Here is a 20,403-nt window from a genome sequence, read left to right on the forward strand (position 1 = left end):
CCCTCCCTCCCTGCCTGCCTGCGTGTCTCCTCAGAGTCTGAAGTCAATGAGTTACTACTTTGCCTGCTGACTCGTAGGCAAACCTTTCACAGGAGGAAAGCTGTGCTATGACCAAAAATCAGGTTTAGGCAACTTAACCCGAACCCTGGCTTTGAATGACATTTGTTAGTCCGAAAGGACGCTGCTGAACTCACAAAAATACTGCTCTTTTACATCTGTGCTGAGGAGTTCCTGAAAGCAGCCCATAATATTTATTTGTTGTTTAGGGAAATCCAATCCTCAAAGTTAAGCTCGGAGTAAAGACACAAAAGTAACTAGCCCAATAAAAATAAACAGTAGCTAATCTGGGGGTGGCACAAACAGGCTGTCTGGAAAGTCTCCCCCTGCTCTGCCTACAAAGCTCAGGTCCTTCTGGGACACCACAAAGCCAGGAGGGCTGAGGAAATACACCCCTCCCCCTCCATACCTGGATGTGACTTTTTCCCTAAATACATTTGCCTCTGCTCACTCCCAGGAGGCAATCCAGATAGTCCTTGACTTATGGCCTCAATTGGGATCAGTCAAAAGTCAGTGCTGCTGTAAATCAAGGCATCCCATGACTGGACCTGGGTTTCTTTACCCATTGTTGTAGTACTCATGAAGCAGATCACAAGGTCATTAAGTGAATCACGCAGTCATGAAGCAAATTAAAGGTTGCAATTCCAAATCCACTTTCCCAAGCAATGTTTTTTGCCAGAAATCATTGCCACATGACCATGATCGTAAATGCGATAGGTCGGCAAGCACCCAAAATGTGGTCATGTGACCACAGGGGAGGGGCAAGTCAACATTTTAAAACAGCTGGAATTGCTTTACAGGCCATAAAGCACCTTTTCCGGGGCATTTTAACTTTGGACTCTTAAACCACCAATCCAACCAGCTGCACAGGGCTGGAGGGGGGCTTGGACTAGAAAATCTCCAACCCATCAGTTGTAAGTTGAGGACTACCCATATGCATAACCATCAATCACACAGACCCCCATGGAAAGTTATAAGACACATTTTGTCAAAGTATGGCGACTGAGCACGCAAGACATTCATCCATTTTAGCAGACAGAAATGAAATTTAACTGAGCTGTGAACTCCAGACATCCAGGTGAGTACTGTACTCCAGAGTCGAAGCAAAGTCAGCCTTGCCAGAAGCATACCAAACCCCATGTGTCATCGCCCAGCAAGGAGGGAACTGGCACGCCTATAACCTTGCAGAATGATTAATTACAGGTGCCAAATGAACACGGGTGTCACACCCAGCACCACAAACATCAGAGAGATCCAGGCAAGATGGAGTAGCAGAAAGAGAGCTGAACCCCTGGGGTGGATTTATCTGCACACTTGACCTTCACACTCATTTCTCAGGAACCTTTACAAGAAGAGCTAAATAACCGTGCAGGCTGACAAGCAGACGCTTTAGCTGAACACGCAGCAGGCAGGAATAATTTGCACATCAACAATCAGAACTTGTTTATGAGTAAACAGACAAAACTAGAGAACCTGCAACTACAGAATCACACTGGAAAGTGGGAAGACCAAATCAGGAGGTTACTTAAGGTCAGGAATGTTAGAATCTAAACTGGAATCTAATTTTATCTCCTCTGCACATGTCCTCAACAGGATGTTCCACATTTGGGGAGTGGGGGTGTTTCTGTGTTGTATACAGAAGTTTGGGGTTATATAGCTGTGTTCTCCTGACTCACGTGGGTGCAGATGAGGAATGGGCAACTACGGCCCCTTTAAAATCTGTGGACTTCAATGCCCAGAATTCCCGAGCCAGCTATGGAATTCTGGAAGTTGAAGTCCACAGGTCATAAAGGGGCCATAGTTGCCCACCCCCATCCCTTGCAAAACAGGCCCCCAAAAGTTTTAAAATAGTAAATCTATTAGCAAATTATTAATCTGTCATCTATATACTACATTAATGACAAAACAGTTAAAAATAATAAAATGTAAAATTAAAGTTTTAAAACTCTTTAAGGTGTGAAAGTTTCTAGTCCTCAGGGTCAAGGAGTAAAAAGCTAATGCTCCAACACACCACAAGCAACGGAAGAGGGGATCCGTCTACCACACACACACACACACACACACACACATTCCTACAATTTTTCCGCTGCTGTAGAGAATTTTGGACTTTTTCGAGCCAAGGAATCCGCTCGTCAGAAATAAAATCCCAGAAGCGCAATCTAGAGGCGCGGCCGTTGCGAGCGCGGTGTGTGCTTTTTCTCTCCCTCGGTCTCCCACCGACGCCCCTCAGCTTCTCAAGCGGGACCCAAAGCCCGATTTAAGGGCTTTCCCTGGCCGGGGAGTCCCCACCTTGGCCGGAGGGGGATTCCTGCCCCGCGCCACGCCCTGCCCGCAAAAGGCCGGCCACGCGCAGCCCCGTCCTGGGCGCGGTGCAGGTTGCCGAAGCCCCCCCCCCGCTTTGCGGGCTTTGGGGTCGGACGGGCGGCAGTTCTACCAGCTCCGCGCCACGCCCGGCGGCGGGAGGGGAGCGCGGGCGCGGAGGAGCCAGCCAGGCGACGGGAAAGCCAAGGAAGGGGGGAGGAGCTGCACCCTAGGCCGGGGCTCCCTCCGTCAAGCGGGCAGCGCGTCCAAAGGCTCGCCCGGTCCGGCCGCTGTCCGCCAACGGCCCACCGGCCGAGCGGCGCTGGCGGGCGGCCTTCGGGCAGGGGAGCGGCGGGAGCCAGCCGGCCGCCGCCCAAGTCCAGAGCGCCGCCGGGCCGGCCGGCTGCCATTTTACGAGCCGGCCAGATGGCAGCGGGCGAGGGGAGGACTCACCTGGCCTCGAGCTCCTTGAACTCCTCGCGGACCTTGGTGAGCTCCAGCTGGAGCCGCGCGCGCTCCTTGGCCACCGAGTCGAGCGTCTTGCGCGCGTCGGCCAGCTCGGCCTGGTAGGCCGCCTTGATGCCGGTCACCTCGCGGCTGACCTCCTCCTCCGACTCGGTGACGCGCAGCCGCAGCCCCGCGTTCTCCGACTCCAGCGAGCGCACCTTGTCGATGTAGACGGCGAGCCGGTCGTTCAGCTCCTGCAGGTCCTCCTTCTCCTGCAGGCGGGTAATGCGCGCGGGCGACCGCGGCGTCGAGGTGAGCCCGCTGCTGGGACCGCGCTTCTGCCCGAGGGGGGTCTCCATGGCGGCGGCGGCGACGTGGACTTGCCGGGGATGGCCAGCTGACAGCGGCGCGTCTGACTCACTCCCGGCCTTGCCGCCGCCTCAAGTACCTCGGGAGGAGCGCGGGGCGGGCTGGCCGGCGCTGGCCCCGCCCCTCCGAGGGACGCTGCCCAACCGGGCGCCTCCGGCCCACCAGCCGGAGAACTCCGGGCCTGCTCTCCCCCCGGATGTGCCCTCCGGCCGGGAATGCTGGGAGTTGCCCTCCACCCCCCCCCCCGGCTTGAGCGCAGCTACGCGGCGGCGGCTGCGTCGGGGATCCGCGGCTTCTTTGGCTGGGCTCCATCTGAGGGACCCCCCCCTTCCCCCAAGTCGAGTCCACCACCCCGCTTGGCTATTTCGGTTTTTTGAAATGTATCACAGCAGAGCTTCAGTTGCAACTTCATGGCAGCCATTTTGACTTTTTTGACCGTACCCAGGGGATGCCTCCACACTGGACCATCAATCCAGAGGCCAAGAGAAACTTTCCTGCTGGGGTTTTTGTTCTCTTCCTTCCTGCATCTTCAGCTCTGGAAAGACGAGACCCCTCTTGGGAGGGATCCTCTGGGGGAGGGGAGTGGAGGGTCTTCTGAGAGATCAGGTGGGGAATCCTGGGGACTCTTGAAGGCCCAGCTGGGCTGCTATTAGACCCACACACACACCCTTTGTAGGGGGAAACGTGAACCAGGCCAACCAGGTCTTTGCCCAGCCTCCCTCTTCTCCTGCCTGGGAAGCTGAGGCCTGCAAGTCACAGCTGAGGTTCCCCCATTCCCTCCCTCCCTCCCTTCCAGGAGTGCATCAAGGGATCCTGAGGGGCAACAGGCAGGCCATGGGGGGGGGGGTTGTCATACATCACTCAACTCTCAAATCTGGATTGCAGGCTTTGTGGAATGCAGGCCCTGGACATCAGCTATCAGAGGGTCCCTGTGGTTATGTGACCAAAATGTGGGCATTGAGTCATGACTAGCATGAACTTAATGATGGTTGCAACATTCTGGAGTTGCAAGGTTGCCATCTGCAACCTTCCGGGCCAGCTTCTGACAAAGTCAATGAGGGGGTCCAGATTCTCTTAAGGACTGTGTGCTTTAATGGCCAACGGTGATCTGCTTAACGAGTGTGGCAAAAATGTAAAAGAATTAGGCATAACTCCTTTAACGACTGCCTAGCTTAACAGAAGTACTAGTTCCAACTGGGGTCGTAATTCAAGGACTACTTGTAAATATATATTTATAAATATTCAATAAATAAATACCAATTTCAAAAATATCAGTCTTCCTAGCTTTCCAAATTAACATCTTTCCCACCCTTTTCACCAAAATTGCACCAAAGGATTTTAGAGGAACGCTTAACAAGCCGGGCCATGGCCCAGTCGGAGCCGGAGTCTCAGGAGGAGGAGGAGGAGGATCGGGCTGGCGCAGGGGGACCGATCCAGTCCCTATGGCTCAGGAGGAACGCCAGGAGGAGGAGGAGGAGGAGGCAGTCCCGGGTCCCTGGGGCCTCGGAAGAGTAGGCAGGGAGGAAGAAGGGGTGCAGGCTGGTCAAGGAAGGGGGGAGGAGACGGAGAGGGCAGGCAGGGCAGCAGAGGAACTCCAGAGAAGGGCAAACGCCTCCCCCGCCCCATCCCCCAGTGGAGAGAAGCTGAGAGGGCAGAGTCAGCGCAGGGCGCCAGGAGGCTCACCTGGAGAGTAACCTTTAGGAGGATTGGGGGCTTTTGCCAGGAACAAGCGTTTGTTTTCGGATTACGCTCCCTCGGCTTTGCCTGCTTTCGCCTTGCTTTAAGAACTGCTTTCATCTGCGCCAAAGGCTGCTTTTTGCTTGGCTGTGAGGCCTGTTCTCGGCTTGCCCTGGGGAGTCTCCCTTCAGACCTGCCTTGCTTGGACCCCGTCTGGTTTTGAGAAGCACCCTTTGCCTTTGGGACCGAAGTGGGCCCTTGTTTGTGAACTCTGTTTGCCTCTTGTTTCACTGTCCCCTTTTGGAAAACTGCTCCTTGCCTTGGACCTTTGCCTGGTTCTGAGAACTGCCCTGGCTTTCTGTCTGGGCTTTTGCCGTGCAGGGGCGTGGTTTGGGGGGCTGGGGGTGGAGCCTGACTGGTCAGTGGAGTGTCCTTCGTTTGTTAACCCTTTCCAAGAGCAATGAAGAACTCCCTGGAGGCCTGCCCAGTCTTGCCTGCCTGGGTCATAACAAGCCGATTCCCCTGAAGCCTTTGACTTCACCCTGGGGAGGGTCTGTGACAAGTTGCCACGGCCAACTCACCGTGGGGCAACTCCTTGCAAGACAAAAGTTACACTAATATCAAAGAAATGATGAAAAAGAATCATTAAAGGATGCAAAAGGAAGGACAGACTGAAATGTGAATGGTAAAAATTAAAATAATTTTAAAATTATTTTAAATAATTAAATAGAATTGTTAAATTGTCCCACGGCGACTTGTCCCACAGCAAGTGGTCCCCTTCCCCCCCCCCCAAAGTCTTCCAACCATCAGACTTTGCCTCACTTCGGTTTCAGCCCAAATCATTTCATCCCGTTCATTTTTTAGTTCTGTTCACTTTGCAGAACGTGCCTCTGTTCCATGACTTGCCCTACATTTTGATGGAAAATCACTCTGCATTTTCTTTGTTTCTTTGCATTTTTCCAAAGCCGTGAATTTTTTTACTCCATTCTTTGCAGCTTTTCCTCTTTCTATAAGACATATATCCTTCATTTCCCTTCTTTGCCTCATTCATTCCATTATGTGCCTTTTTTCCTCATCCATGGTGTCTTTCACTTCGTCCCCCTCCCACATTTTGTTTTTCATCCATTTTGCAACTTTATTCTTTTTTAATCTGTCCCGAACAGCTTCTACATCCCTGTGTTTTCTTCCCAAAGGTCTTCTTTCCACATGTTCTCTGTTGGGAGACTAGATGTTTTGGACAATTGACTGGGATGCCAATTGCAGTAACAACTAAAATAATTTATACTAAATACATTTTAATTTCGAACTCCTACTTCCTCTCTCTGCAGTGATTCAAATTCCTTTCCTTCCAGGCCTAGTTTTTCCCACGATCCATTTGTGACTCTATCAAAAGATAATCTTCCCAGTTTCAAAGCTTCTCCCCCCCCCCCCAGCCCCCCCAGTGCTCTTCTCTAATTATCTCCATTACCAGAATCAAGCAGCTCAATCCTGCCTTTGGGTCCTGCTCCTTCCTTGCCGTAAGAGCAAGGCGTGGTGGTGATGGTGTCAGGTGAGAAACCAAGAGATGGTGAGTTCTAATCCTGCCTTAGCCATGAAAGCCAGCTGGGTGACTATGGGCAAATCACCAGGAAACGGCGAGTTCTAATCCCACCTCTGGTATGAAAACCGGCTGGGTGACCTTGGGCCAGTCCCTCTCTCTCAGCCCAGTCCACCTCACAGGGTTGTTTTTCTGAGGAAAACAGGAAGAAATAGGAGCATTTATGTATGCTTGCTGCCTTACTTATAAATATAATCAAGCCCATGTTTGAAGAGGGCAGAGCTGCTTCGGATCCCGCCTGGCATCTCCTTCGTTCTTAGCCCTCCAAATGTCACAGTCGCTTCTTCCTTATTCTCTTGTAATTCTCATCCACTTGTTCCCGATCCATTTCGCCTGGATTGGGTTCAGTCAGAGAAGTGCACAGTTTTCCCCAATCTCATCTCCGGTTCTTCTGTTACCACCATTTATTGGAGGCCCTCACAATACACAACCAGGACCCACATGGATTAACCAAGTAGAACGTCACTTTGAACGTCTAGTCCAGCCCGCTTCTCAAGCAGGGGAGAGAAAAGAAGGGAGGTGGCTCCAGAGTGAACCATGGCTATTTTGAAGGCTCCCCGTGCCTACCTGGTGCCCGGCCTCTCTGCCTATTGGCAATCCCAGGGCAGCCATTTTAAAGCAACTACATGAGCCTCCCCAGAGATGCAGCTACTTTCACAGCTCAAAGCTCATCCTTCCAGCTGAGATGGGTGGAGCCCTTTGCTTCATCCTAGTCAAAGACGTGTAGGCTGCTGAGAATATCTGAGGAGAGCTCTTGATGGGATAAACCCACCCCACTCGTGCCAACAGAAGAGACTGCTGTGGAAATAAAGCAGACCAGATCAAGGAGGAGAGCCTTTTCTGCTGTGGCCCTGTCCCTGTGGAACACTCTGCCACTGAAGGTGGGAACTGTCCCCTCCCCTTTGGCTTTCCGAAAGGTATCAAAACCTCACCTTGCTGGCTGGCCTGGGCTGCTCACCCCCCCCAGGAGGCTGATGGCATAAGAAGACCCCATCCCCATCTCATCTGTCTCTTGCCTCTTCTGGTCCAGCCCCCTGCTCGAGCAGGAGACCCTATACCAGTGATGGCGAACCTTTTAGAGACAGAGTGCCCACACCGCAATCCAAAACCCACTTATTTATCGCAAAGTGCCAGGGCTGCATCAGCATTGTGGTGCCCTCAGGGGAAGGGCATGGGGGCGTGGCCCACTGGGTGGGCATGGCTGCGGCTGTCACGGCACACTGGGTGGGCGTGGCTGGAGTGGGCATGGCCACCTCGATGTTGCCCATGGAGGGGATGCCTGCAGGGGCCGGGCAGGGTTGGGGAAGATCCAGGGGGTCTCTGGCAGATGGGGCAGTGGGCAGGAGGCCCAGCATAGATCGGGGAGAGGCACGCAGTCCTAGCTGGGACTGGGGGGGGGGCATGGCGTCGGTGAGGATCCAGCTTTCCCTGCTCGGGGTGGCCTTTGGCTTGCTGGGTATGGGAGTGCTCTACCACTTCTACTCGATCTTGCTAGCTGGCTGCTTTGCCTCCTTTGTGCCTGGTGGGGCTGCTGCTGGGGCGGCGGCAGCCTAATGGACCTGCGCAAGCTGCTGGCAGCGGTGGTATGCGTGCCCACAGAGAGGGCTCTGAGTGTCACCTCTGGCACGTGTGGCATAGGTTCGCCACCACTGCCCTATCCCATTTCAGACAGGTGCCTGTCCAGTCTCTTCTTGGGAGCCTCCAGTGGTGGAGTACCTACAACTTCTGGTGGCAAGTTGTTCCACTGATTAATTGTTCTCACAGTCAGGAAATTTCTCCTTGGTTCTAGGTTGCTTCTCTCCTTAATTAGTTTCCATTCATTGCTTCTTCCCATCATTTTGTTTTGAAATGAGATGGGCAGCAAATAAATGTAATAAATGCAAAATAAATAATAAACTGCACTTTCTGCAAGATTAAAAAAGTTGCAGGCAGAGCAGCCTTCTGCTCTCCCTGCCTTTTTACTTGCCAGGAGGCTTTTTCCAAAATCCCGTGGAAGAGGATGCAATGGGGCCCCTCCTCCCTGGGAGGCGAGAGGTGGGCTCGGGGCCGTCTCGTCTCCTCCTCCTCCGCCTCCGCCTCCTCCAGGGATAGGCCAGCCCGGTTCTCAAGGAGACAAAACATCCTCACAACTTCGTGAAGAAAAAAGCCAGGACGGGTTTCCCAGCAGCCGAGGAGTGAGTCACTCGTGGCCTTGGCAACACGCGCGCACATGCAAACACGGGCAGGCGCACATGCGCAGAGCCTCTGAAGACCAGCGGCGCGTCCCTGCCAGGCTCGGCAAGGGTGAGTCATCCCAGTGGTCGCGCGTTCTCCCCCCTCCGCCGCAGCCCCCCCCCCGTTCCACGCGCCCCCGGCAACTCCCCCACTCCCCGGAGCCACCCGGCCGCTGTGGCGCGGCTTCAAGCCGGGGCAGCCGCTCGGCTGCAGCTTCCCTCGAGCCACGGGTCGCAGAGCAAAGCGGAGAAGCAGCTCCCGAAAAAAAAAGACCAACGCGCCAGACAGTCCTCAACTTATGACCACAACTGGCGCCAGAATTGCTATTGCTAAGTCAGGCAGTTGTTAAGTAAATCTTGTGACCCTTTTTTTGCCTTGGTTGTTAAGTGAATCACGCGGTCATGATTCATTACTGCTCATTAGAGATGGAAAAAACGACCAACTTTTCTTCTGGTCCCCTCTGGAGAAATTCAGTTGTTCACCTTTCTGTTCTGCCTATTAGTGGTTTCTAGTTTTGTAGTAACATGGTGACTGTTGCACAACAAGGAGAGGGAAGAAGTTTGGGAGCATTTGCATTCCTGGCACTCTCTTGTCCCATCGCTGCTCTCCTTCAATCGGTTGGAAGATTCCGGGAAGGAGCGTGGCCCAGCAGGCTCTTGGCTCTTCTCTGTACTAGGAAAGAGCGCGGAGAAGAGCTGCAAAGAGGATCGGGGGACTGGGGGATAAAACGTACGAAGAACGGTTGCGGGAATTGGGTAGGACTGGTCTAGTGAAAAGAAGGACTGAAAAAGAAGGGTGAGAGGAGAGCAGCCTTCCAATGTCTCAGGGGTTGCCACAAAGAAGGGGGGTGTCCACCTATTCTCCAAAGCGCCTGAGGACAGGACAAGAAGCAACCGACGGAAACTATTCAAGGAAAGAAGCAACCCGGAACTAAGGTGAAACTGGAACTAAGGAGAAACTTCCTGACGGTGAGGACAATTAACCAGTGGAACGGCTTGTCTCCAGAAGTTGTGGGTGCTCCATCACTAGAGGTTTTAAAGAAGAGAGTGGACAACCATTTGTCTGAATATTATATGCTCTCCTGCTTGAGCATGGGTTGGACTAGATGACCCAACCCAGGACCTATCCAATTCTGTTAAGCCAACAATGGCCAGCATGGCTAGGCCCAGCCCCAACCCCAACCTCTTTTTCCACTCCACTGGCCACCAAAGAGAATATCTGCAACCCTGGTGCCCTTCTCAAGAGGGACACAGGGGGAAAGAAACCCCCTTTCTCTGATGAGTCCTGGGGTCCTGGCCCTGGAAAAGATCCAGACACCGGCCTGGTCCTCATAGGACTGGGGTTTCCATTGCAAGAGTGTAGCCTGTAGCCGCCATCTTGGCTTGTTTGATCCCTCTGCGGACACCCCTGAGTGGCAGATTTTGCCCGTGGGCCAATATGACTGCATTTACCTTTATGTGTCTTTATGGGGAAATGTCAGCTTGGTGAGGTGGTTTACCCATGTAGAAATAATAATAATCAGAATCAGAATAGAGCTGAAGGAACCTTGGAGGTCTTCTAGTCCAGCCCCCTGCTCAAGCAGGAGTCCCTATATCATTTCAGACAAGTGTCTGTCCAGTCTCTTTAAAACCTGGAGTGATGAAGCAAGGCCAGTTGTTCCACTGGTTAATTGTCCTCACTGTTAGGAAGTTTCTCCTTAGTTCTAGGTCGCTTCTCTCCTTGATTAGTTTCCATCCATTGTTTCTTGTCCTGCCTTCTGGTGCTTTGGAAAATAAACTGACTCCCTCCTCCTTGTGGCAGCCTCTCAAATACTAGAAGACTGCTCTCAGTTGCATGTTCCTCCTGCAACGTTCTCATATCTGGATGATGCAATAATGTAAAATTGTAGGGTGTGCAATGGAACCAAAGGAGGCTTGTTACAACTTATGCAAGAATTTTGATGGCCTGAAGCCTCATTTAGAAGGGACAAAAGGAGGGAGTCTGGTAATTGGAAGATTTGAGGAGATGAGGAACATTCAAGGAATTGGTTTAAAAAAAAAGGAGTAAAATCTGGGAGGGGGAGGGGAGGGGAGAGATCTGAGCTGTGGCTAGACTTGCCCAAAGCCACAGGCCAATTTTCCAGGCCGCTTAACACAAAACAGACTTCAGCCCTTCAGCAAAGGGAAGGAAAGCTTTTAACAAATGCAAGAAGAAACCTTGGGACGGTTATTCTTGGAAAATAAAAAAGCTAAGCCAGAGAAGAAATCAAAAAGGGACGAAAAGGAATAGTACAGTTATAGTAGAAGAACTGTAGAGTCCCCTCCAGATGTCAAACAACTGTTTTCCAACTTTCTTCCATTTATTGACCTCACCTTGGAAAAACATTTCCCTGCCTCCTCAGTGTGCACCAGACTACTGCAAATAGTTCAAGGATGTCGGAAGAGTATGTTGTGCTGTAGGTTCTAGATTGGAGCTTGTAAAGAACAGCTGTTTGCACTGTGATGGAAGTTAGCCCCTCCCAGAAGGATATATTAAAAAGGGCAGAAAAATATATTTTTCCTCAAAAGGACTTTTTAAAACCAAACCTGGCCCCAAATCTATCTCTCTGCCCCAAGCAAGAGCTAGGCCCATACAAATGCAAATGTAAAACCATCAGAAAGTTGAAGCCAGAGCAATCAAGAAGACAAAAGAGAAGATACCCCACCCAAACTCTAGGAGTCATTAGCCCCATCACCTGGGAAGCAGGATATGATAATAGAATTAAACCACAGATATCAAGGCCTAGACAAACACTCAGAAACAGCCTCAAGGTTCATGCCACAGGAACAGGAAACTATTCCAAACAAAAGGCTAGGGGGGTTATAAAACCTACTGCCCATGTGCTCAATCTCTCTTCTTCTCTCCTCTGCATTTTCCTGAAGAACCATCTTTCTGCAGTAAACTGTAACCTTCTTCCCAAAGCAGTCGCCATGTTTGCTTACTTATTCCCGGCTTGGATGAACCAGGATGAAGACTTTACTTCTAACAACTGGTTAATAACACTCACCAAAATGTGCCCACACTGTTCAATTGCGTGTATGTGACTGTAACCCAGCCTACACTTGCGCAATCTGGTTAGAAAGCATTCTGTAAGAGCCTCTGAGATGGACAACAGAAAAGAGTTTTCTTCAGTCATCTGTGATGACTGATAAATGAAAAGCTCTGACTTGCAACATGGGAAGAGCAAAGGAGGGAGGGAGAGAGGGAAGAAGGAAGGAAGGAAGGAAGGAAGGAAGGAAGGAAGGAAGGAAGGAAGGAAGGGGAGGAGGGAGGGAGATCAATTAGTCAGTGGAATAACCTGTCTCCAGAAGTTGCGGGGCTTCCTCACTGAAGATTTTCAAGAAGAGACTGGACAGCCATTTGTCTGGAATGGTACAGGGTCTCCTGCTTGAGCAAGGAGTTGGACTAGTAGACCTCTAAGGTCCCTTCCAACACTGTTATTCTGTTACTTTATTGTGTGCGTGTGTATGCATACGTATATACATGTGAAATATTATATTGTATTATGCTATACACAAAAATATACAAACTGTGTTTCCCCGAAAATAAAACCCACCCAGAAAATAAGCCCTAGCATGATTTGCAATGGGGCAGGAGGCCATGCAGCGCACCAGTGCTGCTGCCACAAGTTGAGGCGAGGCAGGTGGGGGGGATGGAGCTGCCCCACGCATCCCACACCTGCTTACCTCGGGGCCCCCGCAGCCAGGCCATTCTCCCCTCGGTGACCTCCCCCTGCCCGTTCAAGCACTGGCTGCCCACCCGCCTCTTCGCTTTTGCTCCTCTCCCGAGCCGGACTGCCATGCCACGGAAGGTGGGCAGAGGGGAGGCTCTGTCGCCTTTCCCAGTCCCCCTCTGTCGTCCTGGAGCCAGGGGGGAGTGGGGTGAAAGGTCTCCGCCACCACTGCAGATCAGCCACGTCCGCCCTTGGAGGGGCTTTCTTTGGTCCCCGCCTGGCCCAGCCCGGTCCGCCCCCCCCCTGCAGATGACTTGCCCAGCAGTGGCCCCTTCCTCCTCCTCCTCTGCCTGCCGCTTGGGTCCTGCAGTGCTGCATCGCACTGCCTGCTGCCCGATCACTGCTTGTATTTTCTGGTTTCAATGGCGGCAGCTCTGGAGGCCGGCGGTAGGCTCTCTGCATCGTCCCTGGGCAACTGGTTTTGGCCGCCGGCCACCTTCGCGGCTCTGCGGGAGAGTTGGCGGCTGGAGTCACAGCAGAGTTGGCGGCTGGTATAACTCTCCCATGGCTGTGTGGGCAGAGCCGTGAAGGTGGCCATTGGCCAAAACCACCGGCCCAGGGACGATGCTGAGAGCCTGCTACCAGTTACTATTAGCACCATGCTGATTACTAGTAAGGGAAGAGGCGTGTGGGCAGCCAGGTCATTGGGTGGGGGGAGGTCACCGAGTAGAGACTGGCCTGGCTGTGGGTGTGGGGCATGTGGGGCAGCTCCATCCCCCCACTTGCCTCACCTCACCTCACGGCGGCACCAGTGCGACACTCTCCTCCCCCTTTGCGGCAACAAGCAACTAGACAGTGGGTTGACATGGGCTTCAAAATCAGACATCCCCCGAAAACAAGCCCTAATGCAGTGGTTCTTAACCTTTTTAATGCCGCGACCCCCAACCGGTCGTAAGTCGAGGACTACTCAACTGGTCGTAAGTCGACTATTCAACTGGTGCAGCACCGTTTGCAGAATGGGGCTTTTGGCAGGCTCAGCAGGGCAGAGACAGCCTGGACAATTTCTATTGGCTTTTGAAAGCCAATAGAATTAGACTCTATTCAAGAGAGCCTATTCTATTGGCTTTCAAAAGCCAATAGAATAAAAGGGAGTAGCACAGCTAAGGAAAGGGGGAAAAAATGGCGGACTGCGTTGTTTGGCGACCCCCGTGAAATGGTTGTTCGACCCCAAATGGGATCCCGACCCACAGGTTGAGAACCGCTGCCCTAATGGGTCTTTTGGTCCCCCCCCCAAAAAAGACCTGGTCTTATTTTCGGGAAAACACGGTATTTCCATGGGCCCTTTGCAGTATATATCTTGTGCCTAACAAAAGGCACCAGACCAGTATTCAAAGAAATAGCTGCATTCAGCTGGCTGTACAGAGGCAGAATCTGGAAACAGCAGCAACTGAAATTGTGGAAGAGAAGAAAGGGCCCCTGGCACCAGGGCATCTGTGCTGAAGGTGAGTAGAGAGAGGCTGGTCATCTCTCAACACACACACACACACACACACACACACACACACACACACAGAGAGAGAGAGAGAGAGAGAGAGAGAGAGAGATGGTGTTCTGCGCTTGTTTCGCTGCATGTTTCCCCTCCCCAGTCACATAACTTTCACCGCAGTGAATTTTTTATGTACACAAAGCCTCTGGCCACAATATTTCTGTTTCCTTCACTTTCTCTGCCTTGCAAATGTGTCAGGTTTGGTTTATTGAACCTGGGATCATGCTTCAAATGTGTAAGAGTGTTGGACCATGTTTCCCCAACCATCTGTATTTTTCTTTGGAGGTTTGCAAAGAAAGACAGTTTTGGGCTTGCAAAGGTAAAATTCAAAAAAAAAAAAAACCTCCCACCCAAATCACTGCAAATACCATTAAAGAATAGAATACAGCTGGAGGGGACCTTGGAGGTCTACTAGTCCAGCCCCCCGCTCAAGCAGGAGGACCTGACAAGTGACTGTCCAGTCTCTTCTTAAAAACTTCCAGTGAAGGAGCACCCATAACTTCTGGAGGCAAGCTGTTCCACTGGTTGATTGTCCTCACTGTCAGAAACTTTCTCCTTAATTCCAGATTGCTTCTCTCCTTGATCAGCTTCCAACCATTGTTTCTCGTCCTTCCATCTGGTGCTTTGGTGAACAACCTGGCCCCCTCTGCCTTGTGGCAGCCCCTCAGATACTGGAAGATTGCTATCCTGTCTCCTCTATTTCTTCTTTTCTTTAGACTAGCCAAACCCAAGTCCTGCAGCCGTTCTTCGTATGTTTTAGTCTCGAGGCCCTTGATCATCTTAGTTTCTCTTCTCTGAACTTTTTCCAAACTCTCAATATCTTTTTTGTGATATGGTGACCAAAATTGGTTGCAGTATTCCAGGTGTGGTCTCACGAGGGCTTTATAAATACTACACATGATCAACTTTATTATTATTATCATTATTATTATTGTCATTATTTAGTATCAATCTTTTTTAAAATGGCTATGCTGGAAACAGAAAAGAATATGAAACTTTGATTTTGGTTTTTGATATTAGATTAGATAGTTGTTATAGAAATTGCTAATATTTGCTATACAGATAAAGGAAAAACTTGAGGCTTTATTTTGTATTTTATTGCACCATTGTTTCTCCCCTTCTTATCTCACTCCTTCCTCTTTCTGTTTCCCTTTTTATCCCTATTTGTATTTTAAATTATAAATAAACTTCAATAAATTATAAATTAAATTACAATAAACTTCTACAAAACTAAAAAGAAATCCTTTACAAAATGGGAAGATAGATGTTGAGGTGGTATGTGTGATGCACTTTGCCTTGTGTGAGCCACACAAAGTGTTTGCAGAGGATCAAAAAGGGAAAACGGAGGACTACAACCGTCCCAGTCCAAGCTCTGCTCCCTTTTGACCTGCTTCCTATGGGGGGGGGGCATAAGAAGAGATGGGGCTTGGATGGTGAGAAGGTGGCTGCCATCTTGACTTTATTTATTTATTTATGAGACTTATATACCGCTTTAAGTGCAAGCACTCTCTAAGCGGTGTACACCAGTAAGCAATGTATATATATATTTACATTGCCCCCAACAAGCTGGGTCCTCATTTTACCTACCCCGGAAGGATGGAAGGCTGAGTCAACCTTGAGCCGGTGACATTTGAACTGCTGACCTGCTGAACACAGTCAGCTAAAGTGGCCTGCAGTACTGCACTCTAACTGCTGTGCCACCTCGACTTTGTTGACCCCTTCCCTGTGCCTCCCCTCCCAGTATACCCCTGCACATTGCTTCCTTATGGCTTCATTGTTGGCAATGCTCAGAACTGGAATGTGATAATACAATGGCTGCAAAGTGTGGTTTCCCCACAACATCACCGCAAGAGGCACCTGGAAGCTGAGCAGCCCTGAGCTGAATTCAGGGGGACCCAAAAAGAGCCAATGGGAAGGAGGGGAAAACAAACAGCCACACCCTCTTTGGTACACAAACTGCACCTGAATGCAAACAAAGGTAGGCAAAGGGAAATCCAATATGCCTTGCAGCAATTTTAGGCAAAGCCCTCCAGGGTTGCAGTTTCTGTGGGGCCGGCGGCTGGGGGAGGCTGCTGCCAGTCCTGCAGAGGAAGACCTCACCTTTTTGCAAGGGGGGAGGTTGGGGGGCAAAGGGGTCAAAGCCGTTTGCTGCAATTACTTTCCTCTTTGCAGGTGCCCTGTGGGGATGGCCCTGGGAGGGGGCAGGGATGCTGCCTAGGGAAGGGCTACTAAGGGGCCTAGTCTGGCAGCTGCCCAGTGTGCGGAGCTCCAGGAGGGACCTTCTCTAAGTTCTTGGGATGCAGAGGACCCGGCAGGAGAGCTGGACTTTCAGTTCGGCAAGACTCTGTCAATGCTCCTTGACAACAAAATAGAAGGAGCTTATCTAGCCACGGTGTGTCCAGCTTGGAAAGGCTGAGATGGCCGAGGGTCAGAGTCTTTCTATGAATCAGGCTGCAGGGACCGTCCATGCTGCTGCCCCACAGCAGACCTTCCTGGGTCTCTTTGCAGGGCTGGGCCTGGGGCCTCCAGGCTTTCGTCCTGGGGACGTTGAACGTCCATGCTTTGGCAGAGAAATCCAAAGAGGTTCAGATGTTCCTGGCTGCCAAGCCACCACGGGCTTCTCCCTGGTCATCACAGCCCCACTCTAGGGGGCAGGTGGTCTGGTGATGGAGACCTTGATGCCCCTGTCCTGCCATGCTCACATCACTTTCTGCTCAAGCTGCTATGACTACCCTCCCCCACCCCTCTGAGGATGGCCTGTCCCAGGGCCTGGCGGGTCTCTGGACAGTTTCCCCAGGGCAGGTGGTTTTCCCAGCCATCTTCCTGGCAGGTCTGCAAAGCATCTGAAACTGCTTCTGAGTGGCCTTTCTCCAGCCACTGGTCATGAGTCCAGAGAAAGGCATTCACAGGCTGTCCTCCACCAGAACCGCTCCTCTAGCGACCGCTGGAAGTTAGAAGGGGGTTAAGAAAAGGGACTCGTGACGGGTCTTTGCACTTACAATCGTCACCACGTTCCAGGGGTTAAAATCTGGGCACTTGGCAGTTGGCCGCATCCCAGGATCGTGGGATGGTCACTTGCAGCCTTCCCAGCTGGCTTCCAACAGCCGCTAACTCAGTGGGGAAGCCAGATTCACTTAATGACCACATTATTCACTTAACAACTGTAGTGATTTGCTTAACAACCGTGGCAAAAAATGTCCTAAAGCTGGACATGACTCACTTTACAACCACCTTGCTTAGCAACAGAACTTCTGATCCTCCTTGTGGTCTAAGTTGAGGATGGCCTCCATCTGAGGGTCCTGAACCCTTCAGAAAGCTCCATCTTGAGCAGGTTCAAGACCACCTGCATTTCTGTCTAAGCCCAACCAGGGGAAGAGGGAGAGCCGGTCCGTCCTGTGCCTGGCCCTGAGACCTTCCCCACTGCCCTTGAGGCTTTCCAAAGCAGCACCTTCCTAATAAGGTAGAATAATATAGAATAATGTGGAATAATAATAATAATAATAATATGAAAAATCATTAAAACAATGATGTGTCTGCATAATTACTGGAATAAAGCTGTGTTAGCAATCTGTGACTAACCAAATGCGCATTGCACTTGGAAACAATGTATGTAGCATAACTGTCCATTGTATGCCTGTGAGAAACTAACCTAATGAAATACAATGTGTATCACTAATGTGTGCCCCTTTGTTCCTGAGAAAAGAAAAGTATAAAGCTGAAGCCTAAACCCACCCTCAGTGTTCAGAATTGCTTGTTGTTACTGCTTCTGAACCTTGCGCAATAAATCTCTCTGCTACACCCTCTGGAATTCGTAAGTCTCTTTCGTTTTCTACAAGAATTCTGGCACCCCAGATGGGACTTTTAGCAACAGGCCGTTGACCTTCCAGATGGACTGCCCTGGTGGAGAGCCCCTCTCCTAAGGACAACTCCTCCAAGCCAGCTCCGTGGCCTTTGTCTACAGGGAGACCTCGACTGGAAGGGAGGGGAACTCACCCGCCAGCAAAGCACTCTAGTCAAGGATCCACCGAGGATAGCAGACGGGTCTTTAATCCTGGGAAGGGTCTGGAACGCCTCCAGGCAAGTATTGTAAAAGGGGATACCTGATCTCTTTTGGATCAGAAGAGGGGATTGATCACCCCCTAGAAGACAAGGCGGCGTCCTTAAGTCTTCAAAAGGTAGGATTCTGTGGGTGGTTAAACCATCGCATTTCCTGCAGAGTGACCGTTGGAATGTCCGTCTCCTCAGGTCGGTGGTAGTGTGTTAGGGAGAAATGGGGGGGGGAACCAGACAAAGATCAGACACCGCTTCAGTGCATGTTAGGAAATTTTTAAAAGAGTTTTTCTAGGGATTATGGGGACCAAAGACCAAATCCAGCCATGTTAAAAAGATTCTGTGAATCTGAATGGACCACCTTTGGCGTAGGGTGGCCCAAAGAGGGATCGGTGAATCCCGAACTCGTGGCACGGGTTCATCAAATTGTGACTAGAAGTGGTCATTGGGACCAATATCCTTATATAGACCAATGGCAGATTAATATTGCAGAAAAGCCTCTATGGTTAGCAAAGTGTCAGATAGAATGTGCTAAAATATATTTGGCAAACCAAAAAGCCAAGCCTCAGACAAAAGCTAAAATTTTGAGCCAGGAAGACAGGGAGGAAGTTGCCAGACCCCCTCCCTACGTTCCTAGAAGAGAAGAAGGGAGAATACATCAGCAAATTCTACCCCCTCCGGTTGAAAGAAATGAAGGTCCTCTTCAACCAGAAGCCGGTGTGGAAAGAAAGATAAAAGAAGATAAAACTGTTCAGAAAAAAGAACAGGACTTGAACAGCAAAATATCAGTTTCTAGTGGAACTAGAAGTAAAATAGGGGTCAAAACAGAAGAAATGATAGCCCCTCTAAGAGAAGTCTTGGTCCCTGGACCAAATAACACCAATATTCCAATGCTTCAGTATGTTCCCTTTACAACCACTGATCTATTTAATTGGCATCAGCAATTTGGACCATTTTCAGAAAAACCTCAAGAAATAATAGACCTATTCTCCACCATTATTCAGACGCATAATCTCACCTGGGATGATATGCAACAACTTATTTCTACTTTATTGGATATGGAAGGAAGAGAAAAATATAGATTATGGAAATTAAAAGTACTTGCCCGCCGACACCCCGAAGGAGAAGCGAATTCTCAGGCAAGCAGAAATACCGATGCAGTAGAAGAAAGACCAAACTGGAATGCTAACGATACACAGCACCAAACTTTGTTGCACAATTATCGGCTTTTGTGTTCAGAAGCCCAGAGAGAAGCAGCAATTCGTCCTGTTAATTATGCTGCAGTAACTAGCATTTGGCAAGAAAAATATGAGTCACCAACTGCTTTTCTCAGCAGACTGATAGAGACTTATAAAATAAACACAGGTCTTGATATGGAGATGGCTCAGAATCGCCCACTCCTAATTGAAAGATATATCACCCAAAGTGCCCCAGACATAAGAAAAAAGTTACAGCGCACAGAAGGGGCATTAGGCAAAAATGTAGCAGAGATTATGGAAATAGCACAAAAGGTGTTCCATATCTGTGAAAAAGAAGAGGAGCATAAATCAGATCAGAAAGAGAAAAAGAAAGTTGAAATGTTAGCAGCTGCATTGGGGGGGACATGTATTGGACCCAACCAATGTGCCATCTGTAAACAGGAAGGAATGGCCAACCTAGGGGACAATCTCACCAGCATGAAAGAGGACGAGGAAGAGGATTTAGAGGGACTTTCCAGAGAAGTTACAGGGGAAGAGGGCGTCCAGCCTATCCCAGTCAGATAGAAGAAAGAGAAGAAAACATGATCGGCCTAGCCGACATGGAATGGGGAGACTGAAGAGGACAGGGTTCTATGGTCCCACCCTCGGAGCCCATTGTTAAAATGCGGGTGGGAGGACAGATTGTCCCGATGTTAGTTGACACGGGAGCCACCAGATCTGTCCTAAATAAATCTATTGGCAAGTAATCAAACCAGACCATCCAAATTCAGGGAGTATCTGGAGAAACTCAATCCCGACCACTCCTGGAACCCCTATCATGCCAAGTGGGACAAGGAAAATCATTAAACATCAATTTCTATATGCCCCAGACTGTCCAATTCCATTATTGGGGAGGGACTTGCTTGCCAAGTTGAAAGCAACAATATCCTTTGACCATGTGAAACAATTGATGCAAGTGCGCCACCCAGTGGAAGAAATATGGTGTTTGATGATAGTGACAGAAAAAGAGAAAGTAGAAGGTAATACATGGCAGCAGTTTAATGTCCCACTCCTGTGGGCGGAGGATAACCCCCCTGGATTTGCGAAATATGCCATGCCCGTTATGGTGGAACTAAAACCCCAGGCATATCCTGTTAGAATACCCCAACGATATTGTACTTCAGAGGCTGCAATTGCCATTCAAGAATTAATCCAAAAATACTTGATAGCAAAAATCATTAGAAAAATTCAGTCACCCTGGAATACTGCAATTCTA

The 20,403-nt window shown here is 50.2% G+C and overlaps 2 protein-coding genes across 3 annotated transcripts in view; one reads left to right on the top strand and one right to left on the bottom strand.

Moving 5' to 3' along the window:
• The window catches only part of LMNA (lamin A/C), a 51,051-nt gene extending 47,700 nt beyond the window's left edge, over positions 1-3,351 (bottom strand). The window contains exon 1 of the mRNA XM_039368626.1: positions 2,812-3,351. Coding sequence (XP_039224560.1) covers positions 2,812-3,164 — 353 coding nt within the window. The 5' untranslated portion in view covers positions 3,165-3,351. The remainder of the gene's footprint in view (positions 1-2,811) is intronic.
• A 5,342-nt stretch (positions 3,352-8,693) lies between these two features.
• On the top strand, positions 8,694-19,829 carry LOC120319613. 2 transcript variants are annotated; one of them, XM_039368665.1, is made up of 2 exons: positions 8,694-8,731; positions 17,736-19,829. In XM_039368665.1, exon 2 carries the CDS (start codon positions 18,276-18,278, stop codon positions 19,710-19,712), a length of 1,437 nt encoding a protein of 478 aa, XP_039224599.1. In that variant the 5' UTR covers positions 8,694-8,731; positions 17,736-18,275; the 3' UTR covers positions 19,713-19,829. The 2 variants fall into 2 exon arrangements, with proteins under 2 accessions (XP_039224599.1, XP_039224600.1); XM_039368666.1 differs by having other exon boundaries at positions 17,787-19,829.
• Positions 19,830-20,403: the final 574 nt, after the last annotated feature.

Source organism: Crotalus tigris, unplaced genomic scaffold (assembly GCF_016545835.1).
Source record: "Crotalus tigris isolate CLP2741 ecotype Arizona unplaced genomic scaffold, ASM1654583v1 scf7180000020888.614114, whole genome shotgun sequence".
NCBI lineage: Eukaryota > Metazoa > Chordata > Lepidosauria > Squamata > Viperidae > Crotalus > Crotalus tigris.

Coding starts and splice junctions, on each gene's coding strand:
- LOC120319613 (XM_039368665.1), top strand. CDS start 18,276: ATGTTAAAAAGATTCTGTGAATCTGAATGGACCACCTTTGGCGTAGGG.